At 42.0% G+C, this 22486-nt stretch overlaps 1 protein-coding gene and 1 long non-coding RNA gene across 2 annotated transcripts; one reads left to right on the forward strand and one right to left on the reverse strand.

Moving 5' to 3' along the window:
* Positions 1–1161: 1161 nt before the first annotated feature.
* Positions 1162–20610, reverse strand: LOC117956321. Its single transcript, XR_004659232.1, has 3 exons — positions 20558–20610; positions 1888–1898; positions 1162–1171 (listed from the first exon to the last, which is right to left on the reverse strand). It is a non-coding gene; the product is annotated as an uncharacterized LOC117956321 (long non-coding RNA).
* Positions 20611–20802: 192 nt separating this feature from the next.
* Positions 20803–21871, forward strand: LOC117957163 (THAP domain-containing protein 2-like). Its single transcript, XM_034892759.1, has 2 exons — positions 20803–21437; positions 21727–21871. Exons 1-2 carry the CDS (start codon positions 20860–20862, stop codon positions 21869–21871), a joined length of 723 nt encoding a protein of 240 aa, XP_034748650.1. The 5' UTR covers positions 20803–20859.
* The last annotated feature ends 615 nt before the right edge of the window (positions 21872–22486 follow it).

The raw sequence follows: 22486 nt of genomic DNA on the forward strand, positions 1-22486 counted from the left end.
CCCTTCTTCCCTCTTTCATACATATATTTTTAAAAAGAGCAGTACAAGCTGCTTTCTATGCTCCGTTTCCCTTGTCTTATTTTAGACGAGGCTTCAAAATGTGCTGTATTTTCAGCGCTCACCTTGAAAATGATTTATCTGTTGTTCAGCCGTCTGTGCAGCTGCAAAGTGACTTAAAAGCACCAGGATCATAAGGGAATGTTAAATCTCTGTGGGAGAGCAACAACATGATGCTAAAGACCTCCTGTGCAGCTAAGAGTGTCATGCATTTATTTATGCGATTCTTGTTTTACAAGGATATGATGTTCTCTAAAATGCCACCCTGCATGTCCAGACAAGCTCAACAGCGAGCACGAGGCGCTCCTTAACATCGGATTAATAGGGACACTATAAATTGTTGTAATTGATATGACTTGGAAAGCAGAGGCTTTATCTCTGAGATAATGAAGCTGAATCTGAAAAAGGGCACCTGCAGCAGTTTACGTTCAATATTACAATTGTTGGTCACCGTACTATAATTGTTACCACCCACCAGTCACACAATAACTTGTTGAAAAAAGTGTTACCATGAAAATTACTCTCACTGCAATTTGCTTGTCTCAGTAATCCGGTCTGGCTCATGTAGCATAAGATTCACACTTCCCACATGGCCTCATAGTATTGTGCCCCATGTCTGTAGTTTGAGAATCATTCAAACATACAAGAAAAACTGAATTTATATCAGATAGTTGCCAAATGCTGTCTTGATTATGTCACATTTGGCACTTTGAAATAGTGTGTGTTGAGGGAGACATAGAGAGAGAGAGGGAGGGGATCATGCCGCCCCCCCCCCCCATCTTTCCCAGGATGATGATTTAAGAGTGTTTACTTGTGTCCCATCGCCGCTACCCTGCAAGGATGACCATGATGCATCACCTTTCGGCCCGATGCCGCGGGTTCCCCCCCGGCCTTCACCAAGGCAGCAGCTTGGACTTCATCCAGAAGACATTTTCTCTTGCGTCCATTATTAAATTGATATCAGGGGTTGATTAGAAGGACGGAAAAGAAAGTAACAATGAACGCCGTGTTGAAAAGCTGCATCTAACAGTTTGGGGGGGGGGGGGGGGGGTTTCCAGTTATGAATGCAAAACACAAAAGTCAGTGGACATGCTAGGGCCATACATATTTCACTCTCTAAGCCGAAAGCTTCTCATTTCTGTTAATTTATGGAAGCCTTTGATATTCTTAAATATACATTTTTAATCGAACTTTCTTCAATTAATCTCAGCTCTGAGCAGTGAAAGAGTCACTCATGTTGAGCGAATTAACTGATGACTGATCATTGAGGAGTTTTTCTTTTATTTGAATCCCTTAGGGATCCAGTCTGGGAATGGAGCCATACAATCACCAAGACAACCCACTAATGTGGCGTGGAATTTCCTAACAAGAGTGCAGTTGAATTCAGACACACAAACACACCACGCAGATGCACTGTACACACCCACGTGTGCGATAGCCAAACACAGCTCATACCTGACAATAGTGTACACACTGAGAATTTATAGCTGCCGTGAGTCTGTCATTAATGCATACTTGGGCCAAACATCAGTGGCAATCCCACAGTGACGTTGTCCTGGCACAAATACACACAATCTCAATAGTTGGGTCCTGTCCAGATGGTTGCCAGGCAGCAGTTCAACGCATAGTCTGGAGTGTGTAGAGGAAGGAAGTGCCACTTTGCGAAGTGCAATGGGCATCCGGCTCGTTCCCAGACGCTGTGTGTGTGACTTGCCGTCTAAACTTACACCTGACAAACACACACCCACCACTTTGTAAACAGTGCGAGGTTAAGGAATGTGCACTAAAAGCCCCACATGGTTTCCTCCAGGGTCCCTAATAAATTTGGACAATCAGTTTCACTTAAAAAGAAAAAAAACACCCACACACACACACACACAGTCTCTGGTCCCAGTCAGTATATGTTGAATCCCGACCTACAGCTTTGATGGATGAAAGGATATTAAAAAGCACTTGTGGAATTATTCTGCTGCTTTAAAAGGTCATATTTTAGATTAATCTTTCAACCATTGTTCTTACCTGATTTGATCAAATGGGATCGAACTTTTAAAAAGCTGCAGCTCAACCTCATCTGCTTACCAGACATTCAATCAGCTGCTCCTCCTATCCACTCCAAAGCAAAGGAATCTTATTTGCTCCTCAGGTGAAAATAGACTGGGGGACCTCAGTGCCCCTCAAGAGGCTTTCACATCAAAGCTGATATGACATCTTCAGGTTTTACTGGAGCACTTGTATCTATCTTTTGTGTGTTTTTGTGTGTGTGTGTGTGTGTGTGTGTGTGGGGGGGGGGGGGGGGGGGGTTGCTTATTTGCTAGGGGGCATCTTTTGAAAATCTCTGAATTCATGAAGTCCACACAGTCACACAGACACCGGGGCTGAATTCTAAACACTCTATTTTCTAGCCGTGTGTTCATGTGAAGTGATGGAAGAACCCCTGATCTCAACAAACCCAGGCAAGGTTAAAAGTAGTCAAAATGATGGTGTCCACCCTGCAACGAGAAAGAAGCGCTCACTCTCCTTTCAGTGGGATCGAAAAGAAACCGTGCGGGGAATCATTTCTGTAGTAACTGGGAGCTGCATCCTCGTGGCTCACACAGCCCAGTGTGTGAGCAGCTCCTCCTTAACTGAAAGACAGTCCCATCCCTGCAAATCAACTTGTCAGAGTTTCAGCTGTGAGGTAGGGCTAAAATACAGACCACTCAGGTGTCTTACAGGGGAAAACATAAGCTCTCTTCAGCTTTGCAACTGCAAATCTTTGATTATAGTGCTAAAACTCTTATCTCACATATTTTGGTATCAGTCCTGTGGAAATCGTTTGGATGGTGAGGCATGACCTCTCTACCCTGCCGCTGAATGGCTTACCTTGGTGCTCTTACCCCATCCAATCTCACTCCTCATGCCTGAACCTAACCAATCCAACCAACAAAGGCAACGGGTACTAGCCAATCAGCGGCAGAGTAAGGCCATGCCTTCAGCATCCTTAGAAATTCAAATTTGCCTGTAAAACAGGTGGGAACATAATTTTTTAAAGGTGATATTTTCAGCCAAAGTCAACCGCCACACACCCCGCTGCATCCATCACAACGCTCCATACCCGGAAAAACTAAAACAAGAATGAAATCCGAAACCCACGAAGGGCAAAACTAGGCAACAAAACTACGACAATGGTACATAATAGGCCTACTACAAGCTCAACCACTGAGCCACAAAATATATCAAACATATTACTGAATTAAATTAAATCAAAAGTTAGCTGCCTCGGCGTCTGTTGCTAGCAGGGTCGCTGTGGGAGTGACAGGTGGAGAGGTCCCGCTGCTACTTCTTTCAGTTACAGGTGCTGGGTTTTCAGACTCAGGTCTGTGAGGTTTTTTAGCATGTGATTGATTTATGAAGAAACCAAAAATTTCACTTTTGTGTTATAGACAAGCTAACTTCTGTACTGTTGTTCCGCCGGGAAAGTTTCCACAACTATCTTCAGTTGAGTGTCAAAGGTGCGCAGAGCGCCTCGCTCATGGCAAAATTGTCAGATTCCTTCTGATCAAATTATGTGTTTATCTCTTCCCAACCAAATTGTAAAATCAAATTACATTTAATTGTAATGAAAGGAAGTAGGTACTTACATAGTGAAAGAACTGTTCCAGTTTTACAGCTTCCTTTACACGACTTTGTGGTGTTTGTCTTTCTCATTACGTATTTAACATTGACAAACATATGTGTAATTCATGGCACAATTTAAACAGAATCAGAATATTATTTCTCTCTTCCCGTTCATACCTTACATATTTTCTTCTGAAACAAGGTACTATAGTGGTCCACTTGAAGGGGGAGTGACTTTGCCTCTCTATTGAGGAGAAGAAAACGTCTTTGAAATAGCTAGCTTGCTAACTGTTACCTTGCCAGCTCAGTTGCAAATGAGACAATAAATTCAGAATTGCATTGGTTTTAAATCTTATTTTATGAGTTTTTTTTTCAAAATGTCTCTTTTCCATAATCTGTAATTAAAGTAGCACTATGTAACCTTTAGCGCGAGCTGAAATTCCTCATTGGAACTACAGCTTGCACTAAAAGTTACATAGTGTTGCTTTAACTACTTTTTTTAAAATTTTTATTTCACAATGCCACTTTTTAAGTCTTTGTCTGTCAATCAAGACATATAGGACAGACAATCCCATAACTGGCGTAGGTGTGTAGGAGTGTAGGTATATGTTAGGAAATAACGTAGGCACAGGCTAATTATTGCTAACTAAAATGTTAGTAGATATTAGCAAATCAACCAAAACAGCTAATGTAAGTTGAAACTGTCTGCAAACTTCTCCTGACAATACAGCGGTTTGTCGACTATGTAACAGTAAGACGTGTGGGTATGACACAATCGTAAACCTGTTTTTATAAAAAAACGTCTTCTACGGAGCCATAACATGAGCTACAAGGAAATGTACCCTCTTATACATTGTCGTGTTTCTTTAGAAATGAACAATGTACAAGTAAAGTTTTTAGACACTTAAGATGTAAAGTTATTTGCTGTCAAAGTGGTCCCACAATGAATGGCAGTCAATGGGATGCTAACTGCGGTCGAGTGCTTGGTAGCATTAAAATGGCGCCACAGAAGCTCCGCTTAGTGGAGGCTGGCTTACCCCCTTGAATAAAACACCAGAAAAAAGGACATATTTAAATAAAAATTGATAGAATGGACATAAAAATTAGCTGCAACAACATTTTACTATAGTAACAGTAAATGTGGTTGTTACATGTGATGATTATTTATTTGTTGTTTGATCTACTGTTAAGTATCTTGGATACTTAAAGCCCATGTTGCAAGTTTAATTTTCCAACGAATTTGCACTTATTGATTGTTGGTAATAAACATTTAAACTGTTATCCACTGTATATGATATTAAAAAGCATCACAAAACATAAAATAACACGAAAAAGTAGGTCATATTTTACAGTGGTTTGCTTTTCTCCCACAATGCATTGCATGACGTCACGGAAGGGAGACGATAGGCCAGCCAGCCTGGAGAGCCCATTGAGAGTTACGAGAGATAGAAGACAACAGTGTAAGAAAGAGTGTTCAGCAACAGATTATAGATAATACATACATATACATAGATAGACTATATATATAGCTAGACATATAGACAGATAGACAGTATTGATATATTTAGAGAGAGAGAGATAGATAGCTATAGCTAGCATACCGATATAGCTAGCTAGCTAGGTAGGAAGGTGGGTACAATTTGACCGTGTGGTTAGGCAGGCAGATTTTTTAAAGACGTAACCAAGAACTCACAGATGTGAAAGTGACGGAGGATGTTGTTCGGCTTTTCACACGTTTATAGCTAGCTAACGCTACGGCGCCGGACGTTAGCACAACAGCGTTAGCCTAGCCTGCTAGGTAAATATTACGACTGCCTCTGGTGTTGCCTATATATGCGTCCATGTTAACATCATACGTGTGGCATTAGTGCACCTTTTGTACCATAATTGTATTGAATGGAACAGTAAGCATCGCTCCTACGAGATGGGTGGGGGTTTGTTACGTTACACACAAAACTAACTGGCTATAGTTAGCCTGTACGGATGCTAGCGGATATAGCTAACGTTGCGTAGCTAGCCAGCAACTTCGGCAGTAGAGTTTCGGTAAGCTAACCACGACGGCGTTGTCGCCACAATCAACCTGCATTGGTGTTTGAAATGGACACACGCATATCGTTTCTTTTCCCGGAGATCCTGGACATTATTTTCATTCATGACGCTAGGTTAAATAATGGCCAAACAGCGACACGTTTTCACCGGAGGAAGAGGTAAACACTTAGAAAAAACGCTCTGGATGCCTTCTATTCCTAAATCTAGATAAGTGTACCAATACTTATCTGAACTGACAACATGATCCCTGTCAATAGTTCGAGAGAAAACATTGACGTTCACTCGCTGCTATTCACTGACAGTATAAAGTAAAGTCATGGTATGCTCTGCTGCGTTGCTAAATAAAGGAGATAAATGAAGACTTCCCCACAATCTTGACGATTCCTCATTTGCCCTCTCACGTCTGTCAGGTTGGTAATTATTCGGCTGCTGGCCTTTCCTCCTCTTCCTCATCCCAGTCAGTCCCCATAGTTCTAGTGCCAGGCTGAGACTTAACTCCCTCCTCTGACGTCATCGCTGAATTGACTCCATAAACCCTCGAATACCAAAAATGACCAAAAACTAACTTTTAAAACTATTTGGAGACATTTTAAAAAATGATATACATATCTTGAGTGTTTTTTGTACCCAATAATCAACAGTGGATGTTAACTTGCAACATGGGCTTTAACATCTCCATAAACTTTGTCTAGTGTTCACAAACAATACAAATAAGCATTTTACAGCTTCAAAAAGTTTAGTAGAGAATACTTTCTTTTTCTCCGAATAATAAGATGAAAATAGACGACAATGCTGTATTTTGATGTTTATGGAGCGGCCCTCCATGTGTGGACCATAGATTGGGCCTTCAGATTCTGCTCATGCAGTGCATTTGACATGGAACGATTAACTATAGGCTATGAATATTTAAAACTATAATTGAACCAAATATGCCTGTTTGAATTAGTGATTCAGAAGCCATAGGTTGGCAATCAATGGTGGCAGTCAGGGGACCTGCGTTTGTTTGAGGTGAAATAGCTAACTGTAATGCAGACATGATGAACAGCAGAGTGGCCTGGCAGAGAGATGGACAAAATTGACATGTTGAAGACGGAGTGATTAAGTTACCTGTTACAGAACAGCCCCTGAGCATATATCAATATGAACTGTGGCAGGCTGAGAAGAAAAAATAATAGCACCCAGCTGTACTTATCCAGCAAGAAAACATGAGTCTATGTAGAAACTAAAGGAGCATTTTATGGAGAAACCATTTTCTGTGTGTAATATCACGATATTGATGCGAGGCATCATATTGAAAAGCGGCCGGTGTAATTTACTCCCTGGGCCCCTGAGATGCTCAAGAGACCAATCTTCTCATATATTGAAATTGGATGTATTTCAGCTGTTACCATAGCTGAATCACTTTCTCGTCCCACTCTTATAGCCTATTGTTTACAGATGTGCCTTGTGTTGTGCCTGAACTCTTCCGTCTTATGGAGGCTGATGTTTGTGAGTTGAGTTGTTTTAAGCACGAGTGCCTTAACTTACAAAGGGCAACGATGAAGAGAAATTGGAATACATTAGCACAGCAGTTGAATGCGGAATAGGTGGTGGAGTCAATGTTGAAACAACAAGCCAGTTCTGTTTGAAGGAGAATGAACTATGGTATATAAAACTGAATTTCTGCAAGGTGAAGAGAATAGAGATTTGACAGAAGAGCACACAGGGCCTCCAAGTGAGGGCACCCATTATGACCCTAGGGCCCCTCTGTTGTGATGGGAATTGCCCCCACGTGGGACGGCACACTTCAAGAATGACCTTTTGCATCTATGCTAGGACAGCAGATGAGGGTGCGGGGGAGGGGGGGACAAGCAACAACCACCAGTCAACTGTGAAAACAAAACTTTATCTTGACTCTGTGGGGGGGATGTGAGATAGGGGACTACAAGGCTTTTGAGGGGTAGAAACTATTCTTTGGGGCTGATTGCTGGCCTGAGGGCTGCGGGGCACGGTCGGTTAAAGATAGGGTTGTTACTGGCTGGGGGTCGGATCTCAAATCTTTGCATTGAAATGCTGATGAAAGAGAGGACATTCAGCTGTAATTGCTCTCGCTGCTGCAATTCTGGGCGACACACCTCCGAGCTGAATACCGAGAAAACAAACCATGAACAACGCTGATGTGCCGCAGCTGCCAACTTTTCCTCCACGCGTGGCGAGGCAGGAGGATGCCGAGATTAACGCACAAAATCTACTTTAATGTGTGACAATAAAGTAAAATGAGGCTGTGCATATGACTTTCCAGTTTTTCTCCATCTGTTGCCAGCCAGAGTTGATAAAACATAATCCGCGGGTTTTCTCTGAATATGATATGAGAGCTTACAATTTGGAACGCATAATTTGGATCATTTAGGATTTGGATCAGGTTCACATTTGAAGAGGGTATTTGAACCAGAACCTTAAGAGACACTGCTGGGCACAGCTCGTGCCAAATAGGGCATTTATAAAAGGTTGGCACGGGCCCTACAGAGTGAAGGCTGGCAAAGGCATGATGCCCACATCATAGTGCCAACCAAGGGTTTTGTTTGGCATGTGTCTCTGTTGTATGGCTTGTCTCCTCCAGACAACTGGCCCAAACACAACTTAGCATTAGGTTACAGAGGCATTACAAACTGAAAGTGATTCATTAAAAAAGCTCTCTGCGTGAGATGAGAGGCGCGAGAATGAGAATCAATAAAAAACATACGGAAAAGGTGCAACATGTTGTGGACGTCTCCCATACGCGTTGTAGCCCTCTTTATCCCCAGCTGTCTGTTTGGATCGGCTTTTAACGAGAAAAATCAATAAGGAACAATAACTTTTATTGTACGGACTAACCAAACATAAGTGACCTCAATATGGTTTGTACACCTACCAACAAGTGAGTACACCAGAACTCACTAAGAAAATACACAATATCTCCTCAATTATTAACGCAGACAGTGTCTTTACCATGAACTTTCTTACTAAAAGATTTGGCTGAATGCCTCTCCAAGAGATTTCGGTATCCCTAGTTTGATAGCAGCAGGCGCCACATACGCAATCTTCACTGAGGCTGTTAATAATAAAAAAGGCCTCTAGGAACATTGTCAGGGACAACAGCTATGCTTAATTTCAGGCACCGAGGAGAGCCATTTCTGTCCTGCTACTGTACAAATCAAGACAGTGGGGTAAGGAAGGGCAAAATATAGCTAAAGTAATGTATTCGGCCTCATTGAAACCTGCCAGAGAGGCCTTTTTAAAGAGAAAATAACAAAAAGGACGGAGGAGGTGCGGAAAACAATGCATTTTAAAAGAGGCTCTTCCCCCAGCGTGCCTTTATGTGTCAGTCAAACCTGGCAACGTAAACACATATTAGAGGGGAAGACAGAGGGGTTTCCATAGCCACAGTTTTAAATGGTACTGCTGTGCTGCACACAGTAGCCCCCCCTTTCTTTTGCAACACTGTTTATTTGCTGTTGTGTTGTGCAGAAAGCGCTGATAGTGAGGCACCGGGAGGCTTTTGGCTTGCGCCGGTTCCACTGCATGAGAAAGAGGAGAGAGACAGAAGAGGGCCCAGCAAACTGAGGGAGGAGAAGAAGAAAAAAACATACAAGGCCGGTTATGCAGAAACACAGATTTAATGTAAGGCTTGGCTCTCTGTTATAAGCAGCGGAGAGAGGAAAAAGCTGGTCTGGACTGGCAGGAAGAGGGAGACGGAGAGAGCAGAGAAGGAGGAAGCAGAGTCACATCATGTGAGGCCTGTCAGCGTGCAGATGGAGCACTCAGAGAAGCTTTTGAAAGGAACTCAGTGCGGTAGAAATCACTGGCCCTGTGCCGACCGGACCCTCTCTCTAGGAGACACTTCTCGGGGGGAATGGTAACCCTATTGAAGCAGCTCCTGCCCGCTCGTGGGATAAACAGTGCTAGAATACACTGAATTAACAACACAAGCCCTGGGGAAATCAGGTCTCTCTTCAATACATTTGCACCCCCCCAGCCCCCTTGTGTCCCCACCTACCACTCACCATCTATGATTTTTAAGGTTTCATGCTCATCAACACATTTATTATTAAATGATGTTTACTGGACTCACATGCATATCTTTGTCTTGGCTGTATACATGTGGGGCGGTGATTTCCATTTTTTTCTTCCTTTTGGGTGAATTCATTACATTACGTGATATTTCATAAGCAGATATTGATTGTTGCTGTGGGTGACAGAAAATTAGCACAGAATCCGTACAGTGGAATTATATTACATCTTCATAGCCGTGGGAAAAAAAAAGCATAGAGGTTCAAGTCTATTGTTCTAATTTTTCACTTCTGGTATGCTCAGTTCACCAGCCGCCCATGCAGCTGATCTTCTCCCTCGGAGGTCTTTACTCAGGCAGTTTCATTCAACATTAAACATGTAAGCAAGAAACACTGCTCCATCAACACAATGTGCGATGTGAAAAAGGAGATATGATTCTTGCTGAGCCACATTAAAGCGCTCTCCAAAACCTCGGCTTCTGTTGGTTCTGTCGTCTCTGCTGGAGACCAGGTAGGAACCCTTTAACTGTGGCTTCTCACCCGCCGCTTAATCTTACCCACAATCACATTCAGTGACAGGCGCACAAAGCCGTCCGGCGAGCCCAACAAGACTCTGCTATTATGTAACCACTGACAGCTGGGCTTTCAAGGGATGGGTGAACCCCCATCCGTGTGGCAGCACTTTATGTCAACCAGACGTGGCAGTCAAGAAAGGGCCCGAGTAGAGAAAAGGGTATTATCAGGCCAGGCGGGGGCATTCAATCCCAATAATATACACACCAAGTGATGGGGTCCAAATAAGAAAACAGCAGTGAAGATCCTCCAGATCCTTTATCAAATGTCATGTAATGCTGATTACAAAAGCTGGGACATCATAAGCCTGTATATAAATGCCATCTAGAGAACAATATAAAACAAAAATACAGATATTTCCTTGACATCATAGTTCATCCCAGGGGTAACAAATTTAGCTCCCGATGATGTAGAAATGGATGAGAGGATTGTTTCTCTTTTAAGTGCACCCAAAAACGTTCTTGGTTGCATTTCAACCAATTGCAGCTTAATCTTCTGTCTTAAAACTAAAAAAAAGTGGGAACGGGCACATGTGCATAGGGTTGAAGTGTCCTCGCTCCCCATGGTTTTTCGCAACGTGTCATTTCTTTGAAACGGTGGCACATGACACTGAACACCGAGGCCCCCAAACGTTTGATTAAACTGTGCAGCGCCTCCCTTTAGGCCGACATCTCCGTCGGGTCTTTGATGCTCTGAACACACAGCGGAGCCAAAGGACCCAGAATAGCAGGGGGATAATCGACAGACGGCGTGTTGTCTTTACCACCCTTCCCAAATAATTCCCTGTTGTTCCAGAGAAGAATCGCTGTCAGTGGTGGCATTCCAGGGCAGGCAGACCAGAGAGATTGTACAGGATGACGGCCGCCGTCTAGATACGCTGGATCTAAACACGTCTGTGGTCACACAGACCTGGCCTTCAACATGCTCTTTAGCCAAACTGGCTCTGGTTTTGTTATTGCCTGAGCAGCTCGCTATGCATATAAACTTGTTAATGCCATGCAAAATTAATGAAGAACAGTTCTGTTTGTCCATAAAATCCTTGATAGGAAAATAGACATCTGCAGCGGCATAATGGCGCAAAAATAATAAAAGTGAAGGGCAAGGGTGAATATATAAACACACACATTACAGACACACCGGTTAAGTAAAGTGAAGGCAAAGTAAAACAGCACTACATTATATATATGAAAAGTAACTTAAAAGAAACAATAGAGTATTTTATCATTAGGAATAATTTCATATCATAATTCATGGACCATACCAGTGTTTTTTTCCCAAGACAATGAAGTGCACTGTAAATTTGGTCTTTTTCCAAAGCCGTTTGGTATAAATATAGGAACTAAACCCATGAATTCAGAGAATTATGTATTACGTAGGGGAGCTAACAAGTAGATCTCTGTTAGAACTATAATCACTTCATCATATCTGTTAACAGCTCAACATCTTTTTTTAGTAATACGTCTTGAAGTTTGGAAGGCTGGGAGGAGGCTAACGCCATGCTAGCTGCTCCTCAACAGTAACATAGCAGCATGTCTGCACTGGTGCAGAGGCATCAGAGGTTAACCTCCCCATTTTATGTCTTTGGGACATTTTGTAGACTACTAAGTGACATTCGGGTTATTCTCTGTCTCAGTCTACCGACCACCAGTATAACTAGTTCCCCTCTCAGTGTAGCTGGTGCCTGGGCTTTCACAGTTGAGCCAGAGATTGTCAAATCTAGATAGAGGTCATAGTACAGCAAGCGTTCCCTCTGACACACAGGCGCTTCATTAGCACACAAAGGCTGAAAACGGCAAAAAATGTATTAAAATATTAAAAGATTCTACTGTCACAATTTGGTATAACATTTTTCACGCAAAGTAAAACACTGTTATGCTTCCTTCTTATATTTTTTCCACTTTTAAAATGTACTTTCCTTCAGATTAAAATCAAACTTCAGTCCGGGTTTTCCACGAAGCCGGAGCCTCAATTTACTGTGTGTGCTTTCAGCGCCGCAGCACTGACTGGCAACCTTAAGGATTCCTCCGCGGCTCACTTGTGTGTGCGTGTATGTGACTCTTGTTTTACAGCATAAAACGACACGTAACGCAACACGTAACGTTCACGTTAAACAAACTGAAATAGATCATTTTGATTGTATTTTCGTGGGTTAGTTAATCAAATGCGTTGCAACCTCCACTGGTCAGGTTTAGGGAACTTAATGCACTATTTTCCACCAGCTGTCCTGTCTTTCTAACGCATACAATACATTCCAGTGTTGTTCCGCGGTGTGACAAGGCTCTGCCTGCCTGCTGTTCCTGTAAACTCCCGCCCTGACTCAATGAGCGAGAGAGGCAGAGAGACAGACACGAACTGAGAGAGAGAGCGAGAGAGCGCGCGCGCGAGAGAGAGAGAGAGAGAGAGAGAGAGAGTGGAAAAGCCCTATAAAACAAGCAGCAGGCCCACAGTACCCACACAGGAGTTCATATTCCATTGCTTGCTATAATGAACACATAATAAAATAATGCCTCACACATATTGGAGTGGAAAAATATCAATTTACTCAACAAAACTGCTTACATAACAAATAATTCAGTTGGCCTACTCATTGTCCACTACACAAAGTGTAGGCTACAAATGAGTACTGCATATTAAAACATTAGGTCAACAAAAGGTCCCGTTATTGACAGGGATATGGGACTTTTCATACCCGTTTAAGGACAATAATATATGATGTTATATAGTGGAAACTAAATACAACATTATTTAATTCCAATTTGTACACAGTCAACCTGTCCTTCAAATGATATTTAAACATAAATTGTAGCTATTTGGTGTTAAAATATTTTATTTCTGATTCCATTTTGGAAACTAAACCCTGAATATAGCAGCTATTTAAAATAAATAAATATATAAATAAAATATTAAAAAAACACTCCATTAATTTCCTGTAGTGCCTTTATAGTTCATCTGTGCATGGTCTGTAGTGCCTTTTTCTTACATTTTAATCACCTTTGTAACTAAAATATTCCCGTAACACAGTGTTTATAGATAATTCTGCTGCTCTGAATCTGTTATAGTCGGATAGTCATTTTCTTTTTCTTTCCTTGGGAGCTAACCAAAAGAAGCAGCTCCTTATCGGCTTTGCATCTTAACCATCAATTAATTTCTGACCAGGTTGTGAGCAGCGTGATGTGGTTGTATGATGACTGATGCTTTTGCAGTCAGACTGCGTGCAAAACCAGATTCCACTGTCCCTAAGTGACAGTTTATGGTCTTTGATTTGGTTTGGCCGGAGATTGCCAGGCAACATAACTACCCTGAGTCCTGAATGAAACAACCATCTGTTCCATAGCGCGGTAAAACTGAATTAATTTGACACAGGGGCTAATCCTAAAATTCAGCTGTAGATAGATTTTTTAGGACCAGAAGAACCATAAAAAATGGGAAGTAGTTGGGTAAGCAGGTTACATCAAAGAGCACGGTGACCATGGTCATATAATGCCGAAAAACACACAAAGTTGGGATGCACGAAACTTTGACATGACAAACGCAAAACAAAGGAGAAGCTATTGTTTGTGCTGTAAAGCAGGTCATAGATACTAAACCCCTTGTCTGGGCTGTTGCTCATTGAATGTTGGCCATATTCATATAGACAAGATAGAGCTAAGGCTAAATGCTGCACAGCTATACGCGTGTATGTCTACGCTGTATACGGCGGGCGGAAACAATCACGCCAATTGCTGTGTTATTGCAAGAGAAGAAAGGGACGGTTGAGTTAAGGAAACTTGACATGGCTTTAGTAAAAAGAGAAACGCGAGACACGATCCCCGGTCTCCTGGGTGAAGTCCTGTGTTTTACCCACCCACGACCCCGACCAACCTCCAAACGTGGATTTTCGCCCATTCATACTACTCGCTACGACGTAAATTCACACGCAATTGCAGGAAATGCGAGCCTATAGGTGAGGGAGCCTCAGCCTTCTCCTGTCATTCAGTGACCTTTTACCCCCGCAGATTACCTAACTGCCCCTGACCCGTCACACACTGAGGGAAAGGCCCTTTGGCTTGGGTGACAACTTCTTCCAGTGTCCCCCAGCTTTATCCGTCCCGCTTCATGGCTGTTAAACCTATGGATTGTTTTACCCTCCAATCCACGAGGCCACACAATACCCATTGAGAGGGAAAGGTCAGAGGCTCACCAATGCGGCCCGAGTGCCGGGGCTTTTGTATGGAAGCCTTGCTTGTATCCCATTCTCCACCCCGGCTCAGATCTATGTAGCCGAGCACAAGACACACTTCTGAGCTCACACTAAATCAGCTTCATAAAGGCTGGAGCGACAATGGGAACAGAGCTGATCATCTGGCGGCTGTTGCCTCCCCATTCCCCACACAGTTGTAGGGTTACCTTTAGTCTCGCATTGCCAGACCTTCCTCCACAGCTCTGCAAAGGCAGGCCTCGACCCTAGACACAGCATTCCAGGGACGGGAGAAAAACGTGCTCTGGTTTATTGGTTCTTTAAACCAATCACAATCATCTCGGGCGGTGCTAAGCTCCGGACGCAGCGATGATAGCCTCAGGAAGGATCTTGTATTGGTGGAAGATGTGTATGTTCAAAGGACGTTAGTCGTCCAACAGAAAACTCAGATTGGACAGATAGTCTAGCTAACTGTCTGGATTTACCCTGCAGAGATCTGAGGACCAGGTAACCATAGTCCTCCGATTGGACAGATAGTCTAGCTAACCCACGGCAACACAAAGAAAGCGGAAGGTGACGGACATCCGGCAGAAAACGAGGGACATCCGGTGGAACTTCCGGCGACCCGGAACTATCCTGTAAATGAAACGTTGATATACACTAAAGGTTAACTTGAAGACATCATACTTTATTCTCTCCATGATATTGAACTGGTGCTGAGGGAGCAGGGGCTGACACTGACAAATCCACTAATACTGCCACGGTGTCAGACACCCTTCCAGGCTATCGCTCAGTCACCGTAGGTGAAAGTGTCTGATAACCTACATGCTCCCTTTCGTCTCAGATGTTGTCTGTAGTGCTCGTGCAGGTCAAAAGTTGTAGCAGCAGCGACCTAGCGATTATGACACCTTCGGTCTACCTGCAAAATGAATAACAAGGACTCACAGGCGCCGCATGTCTTTCTCTTGGAGTGGAAACTGTGAGCTAATCAAGAGCTGTTTGTATTGAAATGAGATAAGCCCGCAGAGGTGGGTTTGATTTTCTTTCATTCTTCATAATAAGATCCCTTTGACGTGAGAAGATAATTAGCAAAGAAGGTCAGGAAGAAAAGGGGCAGCTGCTATTTTCAGCATTGGTTTTTACTGCAATAAGCTTCGTTTCTAAAACCGTTTACCCAGACTATTCTTGATTTGGAAATGGCTTTGACAACAAAACAACAGTGTCTATCTCAATCAGAGGAATGATGATGGTCCATGAGGAGTGAAGAGAACAAACAGCTCCCTCTTTCATGCCAGTAATTACACCAGCAGTGGGAGGAAGAGTGTGGGAAACAGGCAGAGAGAGGGGAGGAGGGTTGGTTCGGGGTTGCCACCTAGTGGTGTGGCAGGCGTAGTGCAGGGTAAAACCTGCCAAGTGCTTTGTTTTATTGCTTTTCTGTAAAGTAAGCCCTGAATACTCTGTTACAAGTAAATGTCCTGCATTGAAATGATACTTCAGTAAAAGTATGTAAGTACCTGTTACAGATACTGTTACAGATACAGTCTGTTATATTGTTGGGTTGGTTAATTTATAATAAAACATTGTATTATAAATAACATGTGTTTTGCACTGAGTGTGAATGTGTGTGTGTGTTTATCTGATGAGCAGGTGGCACCTTGTACGGCAGCCTCGGCCACAGTGTATGAATGTGTGTGAATGGTGAATGTTTCCTGTATGATGTAAAAGCGCTTTGAGTAGTCGTTAAGACTAGAACAGCGCTATATAAATACAGCAAATTTATATACATATACACATACACAACATTGTAGTGGAGGTATTCAGATCCTTTACCTAAGTAAAAGTACTACTATCAAATGTAAATGTGCTGTTTTTATATAGCACTTTTCTAGTCTTAACAACTACTCTAAGCGGTTTCACATCATACAGGAACCATTCACACACATTCACACTCTGGGGCCGAGGCTGCCGTACAAGGTGCCACCTGCTCATCAGATAAACACTCACACATATACACTCCGAGGGTGCAGCATCATGGGCAACTCGGGGTTCAGTGTCTTGCCCAAGGACACTTCAACATGGGACTACAGGGCCAGAGATTGAACCACCAACCTGACAATTGCCAGGGAACCGCTCTACCACTGAGCCACAGCCACCCCGTCACATTTCATTGCAAATGCTACTTAAGTAAAATTATGTATTATTAGGAAAATGTACCTGAAGTATTAAAAGTAAAAGTACTCCCGTTTTAGAAAATGAAGTGTTTGATCAGTTAATGTTTCAGCTGTAAATGTAGGCCGTTATATTGTTGGACAGTTTAATTTATAATAAAAACATCAGATTTTATAAACTACTTGTGTTTAATGTGCAATAATCCTATTGTGAAAGGAACTAGTAATTAAAGCTGTCAGATGAATGTAGTGGAGTAAAAAGGACAATATTTCTCTCTGACATGTAGTGGAGTAAGGGGCACTTGTGGAATACCTGCAGAACAAGAACAGGAAGTACTTCTTTTAGAGATTATTGTGAACTAGTGTGTGTTGTAGCAGTGTTTTTAATCATTGAGAACGAGCTAGCATGCTACAGTTAGCCACCTCGTCACGGCTAGTGACGTAGAAAGCAGTACAGATTTTGACAAGCTCACCCAGAGACTGAAGACAAGACATTCATAAACCTGTATCTCACTCAAAACAGCATCCAACTGTTTTTTTCCAACTTTGTATACACGTGGAAGCACCAGAGACACAATAACACTCCAAATCCCAGAAAATGTTTTTTTCATAATATGGGCACTTTAATATCTGTTTATTTAACTTGAGTGATATCGTTATCGTGATATTCTATCGCATATTGCAGAGTTTCCTCATATCCTGCAGCCCCTACACTGAGTATTGTGCAATGATACTGTGCACGGTTGAGACAGAACCCCTAGGGTCCCCATTCCTGATCCTGTCGCTCACTCTTCACCAGTGTGTGTGAATACAGCGAGTGGCAGGATCTCTCCACGGATGTATCATCTCCTTACTCTATACATGGACAAAATAATTGAATAGTGCGACCCGTACTTGGCAGTTGAAGAGGAGGATGGATTCTGATCCCTGTAATAAGTAGGGCTCAATAAGGAGCTGCAGGAAGCCCCACGCTCGACTCCAGCAGGAGAATGACTGGGTCAGATTAAGGTTGAGGAGTTTAATTATGAACAAGGAAATGAAGTTCTCCAAATCTCTGGCTCATGGGATCATTTCAGCTGAGAGATGGCAGCGGGGTGTCTCGGGTGCAGTCTTCTCTCTGTGCTTTGCGCTATAGCTGAAGCATCTCCTGCCACTTCAGAATCAGAAGCCTCCTGAGGGATGAGGAAGAGAGAGGGGAGGATGGATGGAGGAAGGGAGGGTGTAGAAGAAGGAGACAGGAATGAAGTGCCACTTAGGATATTGCTTCAAGGACTGCTCTCCTTGTTAAACTCATTGCTGTGGGCATAAATATAGCCAGGCGTCAGATGATTTATTGACACGCGCTCGCTCTACTCCTTCTTCCTGCCTAACAAGCCCGTGGACAAATGAATTGTCGAACTGGAGGAATTTTGCCTTGATTTACACTCTGTTCCCAGAGCCTGTGGGAAATTGCAAGGGAAGGGGCTGTGTGTGTGTGTGTGTGTGTGTGTGTGTGTGTGTGTGTGTATGTGAGAGAGAGAAAGACATGAGCAGAGTGATGGAAGTTAGTGTATAGATATTTTGTTCATCGGAAGCCAAAAATACAAAACTTTTTAAATGTTCTCTTTAAAACTTAAAAATAGTGCTGTCAAACAATTAAAATATTTAATCATTTGACAGCAAATAATCTTACATTTTTATCAATTCTAAATTTCCCTTGTTTTTTTTTCCCATTATTTTTTTCTCATTTTAATGCTCTCATCGACTTCCTTTGTCTTTGTCTGTATTTTTGTATGTTTTTTTTTAATTGAAAACAACACTGGCATATAGCCTACTGTAGTAGGCTTTAAATAGTACATTTATTCCAGATGAATCATTTTGCACCATATGGTCCTGCTTGATGTGTAAATATGCAATTAACGTGTTTTGCCATAAGAACTTTATGTGTCTGCATTCACACGCTTTGCTTGTATTTGTCACAGAAAACAGTGTCCCTCTACGCTGATTAGATGAGGAAGTCACACACACTGAATAGATAAATAAAGCTGCACTAGTCAACATTTTTAGATTTGCAAAGAATCAAATCACTGTGTAATGTGAAAGTTGTACAAATATAACCCTAGTGGGCTTACATTTCATAAAAAGAAAGAGTAATACTTGACCTTGTTTGCAGTACAACTTGTTCCGTCAAACATTTTATAGATTTTTCTTTTATAATGGTAATCAATGGGGAAAAGGTTTTTTATTGCAGTATCGTGAGTATGAGAAATTAGCAGCAAGCCTGAGTGGCGGCGTCATATCCAGCTCCCATAGCACACAAATGGGCCAGACAGATAAAGAGCATAGGCTATTTACCTGGTCTTAGGGCTTTTATTGTATTATGTATTTACAAAGGTTTGGTAGTTCTGCACACACCATTTTAGGCTGTATAAGGAAGACTAGCAAAACTTTCTCATAAAGGGAATTTTTTTTCTCTTTTTCACTTTAAATACGGATAGTTATACTTCATACTCTTTCCAGCTGTATGTATCTAGTATCTTGATATTTATATTTTTCTTTTATATATATTTTAAGACGCTATATATTTATATTTATCACTCTACATCCTCTGCAAACCCATATAGGCATTTAATCATTTATTTGTTTGAATTCACATGACTAATAACTATTTTTTATTGTTTATGTGCTGTATTCTTTTTAAGCTGTGAATTTTGCACGTAATTTCGTACTATATTGTACTTTGGTATGACAACAAAGAAATCTTGAATCTAGATCAAGCCATATCACACAAACTGCCTCCTTATTCATGTTCTCTATTGACACCCAAAACTTAAGTACAAATACTATCTGTCACACAGACAAAATATGTGCGTCTTTCCTCAAACTCTTACTGTGTTTGGTTTTCTTTGTTCTTGTTCTTTCTTTGTTTTCTTTGTCTCGCTTACTTCTCCCTCCCTCTCTGGAATAAAAAAAGTTTTTTATTTATTATTTTTTTTTAAATCAAAGATCGCGATTTTATAACGATTAATCGGGCAGGCCTAAGTGTCTACATTCGTTTGTGTATTTACTTCTTACTATAGTTTAATATGTTTGTTTGTGTATGTATGTATGCACCTATCACCAAGGCAAATTCCACTTATAAGGGTAACTACTGTGGCAGTAAACTCCTTTCTGATTCTGTTGCTGTTTTCTTCTTCTTTATCCACCCGTCCTCACAGAGTCAGTCAGGCACCGCGGTGTTGGAGGGTGACACGTTACGACTGATTCGCTCTGACAATGAGCTACTCGCACTAATTTACTCATTTATGCTAATATGATTGACATTTCATTCCAGCGCCCTCCCCTCCCCTGCCACTGATTGGGTTGGACCAGGCAGCCAGTAATCACTGGCAGGTCCATTAAAGGGAGATTGCGTGCAATTATCTCGCTAAGTCAGAGGGTTCTTTTAATTTGGCAGCATAAAATTGTCAATCTAGGAAGTGTAATCGGTCTCATTCCCATTCGAGGCCAGGACAAAAAAAAATAAATAACAGCGGGATGTGTTTCTCTTTTCTGTGGTCTAAAGACAAGAGATGCACAGGCAGCAAATGGGAGGCAGAGAGACGCTCATCTGTTGTCCATCCACGCTAACGGGCAGCACGAGTGCAGGAAATAAATAATGTCTCTGCTGTCACGTCCCTTTCATTGCTGCAAAGTCATCTAGATAAAAGGCTTAATTTATCTCAAGTTGCATTGTACGCATACGCAGTAAATGAGCCCTGTGTAACATAAGATCAAATGATGATAACTATGGCAAACTGAGAGGATACTGCAAACAAAAGTAAAATATCAACTAGATCCCTGCTAATGATTGTTAAAGTCCTGTATCCCCAAAAAGTATGTTGACACCTGAAAATACAAAACCATAGAATGAATCTACTGCTATTCACCCTAAGGCAAGCTGTATTCCTCGGCTGGCTTGTGTCTGCAACAACACCTGAGGGACGGACGGACGGACGCACGCACACACAGGGATGATCTGGTCTCTTGAGCTCACTATAGGCTCTATGCACGAACGCTGCTGATGTATTTCCGGTAGAATCTCAGCCAGCGTCTTTACTTCCGCATAGAGCGTTCTATAGTAAAGAAGTGTACTAACGGCAAATTTTTAATAACATTCACATTCGCGATTTATAATATAGGTATATATATATATATATAGTATAACGTTATATATTTAAATATTTTAGTGATGGCTTCCAGGAAATATAAATATCAACGGCGGCAAGACAGTACTTCGGCTGAACATTGTTGTGTCCCGTTATGTGAGGCCTCGTCAAAGTTTAATTCTGTACTGAGTTTCCACACTTTTCCTGTGGACGAAGAATCACGCAGAAAGTGGTTTCACAACATTCGACGTGAGAGATTTAACATCACATCTCATACAAGGGTCTGCAGTCGTCACTTTAAAAGTGATGATCTGATTGAGCCCTCGACCCCTAAAGGGCGTCGCTTGCTGCCAAAGGGAGCTGTACCAACCTTGTTCCAGTCGAACGACTACTTCGTGGCTGAACCAAGGCGCTCCGGGGTATGGCAAAGACGGGACACTCAAGTGGATGAGGTTCCTGAGCCAATGAATGCTCATTATCTGGAGCATGATTATTGTTTAGTCCCAGAACCCGCGGCAGTTGATAATGCACTGGACAAGACCGAAGATCTCGAAAAAAAGGTGGACCGACTAATGAGACAGGTGGAGGAGCTGTCAGTCCGTCAAAGATTTTGTTTGGGGCGATTTGCTGCTTCCGACGATGATATAAGGTTCTACATTAGGTAAGTTTTTTAAAATATTTGTATGTGTGCATACATATATATGTGTGTGTGTGTGTGTGTTTGCGTGTGTGTGTGCGCATAAACACGGTTGTGTGTAGGCTATATATATATATACAAACAAACAAACAAACAGTTTTTAACATTATGTACAGTGATGTTGAGTTAATAAAAAACGTATACATGTTTGTGTGTAGGCTATATATATATATATATATACATACATACAAGTATGTGTGTGTGTATGTGTGTGTGTGTACATGTAAATAAACATGTCTTACATCTCATTTAGGTTCATGACTTACAGGCATTTAATTAGTTTCTGGAAACTCATTGAACCTGCATCCCACAAAATGATTCGTGTGACCAGAGCAAGAGCAACTACAATGAGGAGTGAAGCTGAAACAAGAGACAGTACATGGGTAAATAAAAAATAGCAAGAAAAAAAAAAAATAACTTTGCATTTTCAGTGAAAGCTTTGTCACACAAGTGGTGATTGACTGCACGGAACTGCGTTGCCAAACTCCATCCTCTCTCCTGCTTCAAAGTGAAGTCTTCTCCAATTACAAGTCCCACTGAACGTTCAAGGGGTTAATCGGCATGGCACCACATGGTGTGGTCACCTTTGTGTCTTCCCTGTATGCAGGATCTGTGAGCGACAATGAGCTTTTTAAGCAGTCTGGGATTGAGTCTCTGTTGAAACCTGGGATGTCAATAATGGTCGACAAAGGTTTTCTTGTTGATGACTGTGTGCCATGCAAAGTCTACAGACCTGCTTTCCTGTCAAAAAGGAAACAGCTGACGGCTGATGAGGTAAAGAAGACACAGTCCATTGCTCGGCTGAGGGTCCACGTCGAGCGTCTCATCCGCAGGGTGAAGGAACACAAGCTGTTCGACACAGAAATCCCTCTTTCCATCACAGGGAGCATCAACCAGCTGTACACTGTTGCTTGTCTCCTTGTAAATTACCAGAATGGCCCCTTAGTAAAAGCATGGGCAAAGGATTAAAGACAAGATAACTTTGTTTGGGGATTGATGAATTTGTATTTATT

The sequence above is a fragment of the Etheostoma cragini genome, chromosome 14 (assembly GCF_013103735.1).
Source record: "Etheostoma cragini isolate CJK2018 chromosome 14, CSU_Ecrag_1.0, whole genome shotgun sequence".
In the NCBI taxonomy this organism is placed as follows: Eukaryota; Metazoa; Chordata; class Actinopteri; order Perciformes; family Percidae; genus Etheostoma; species Etheostoma cragini.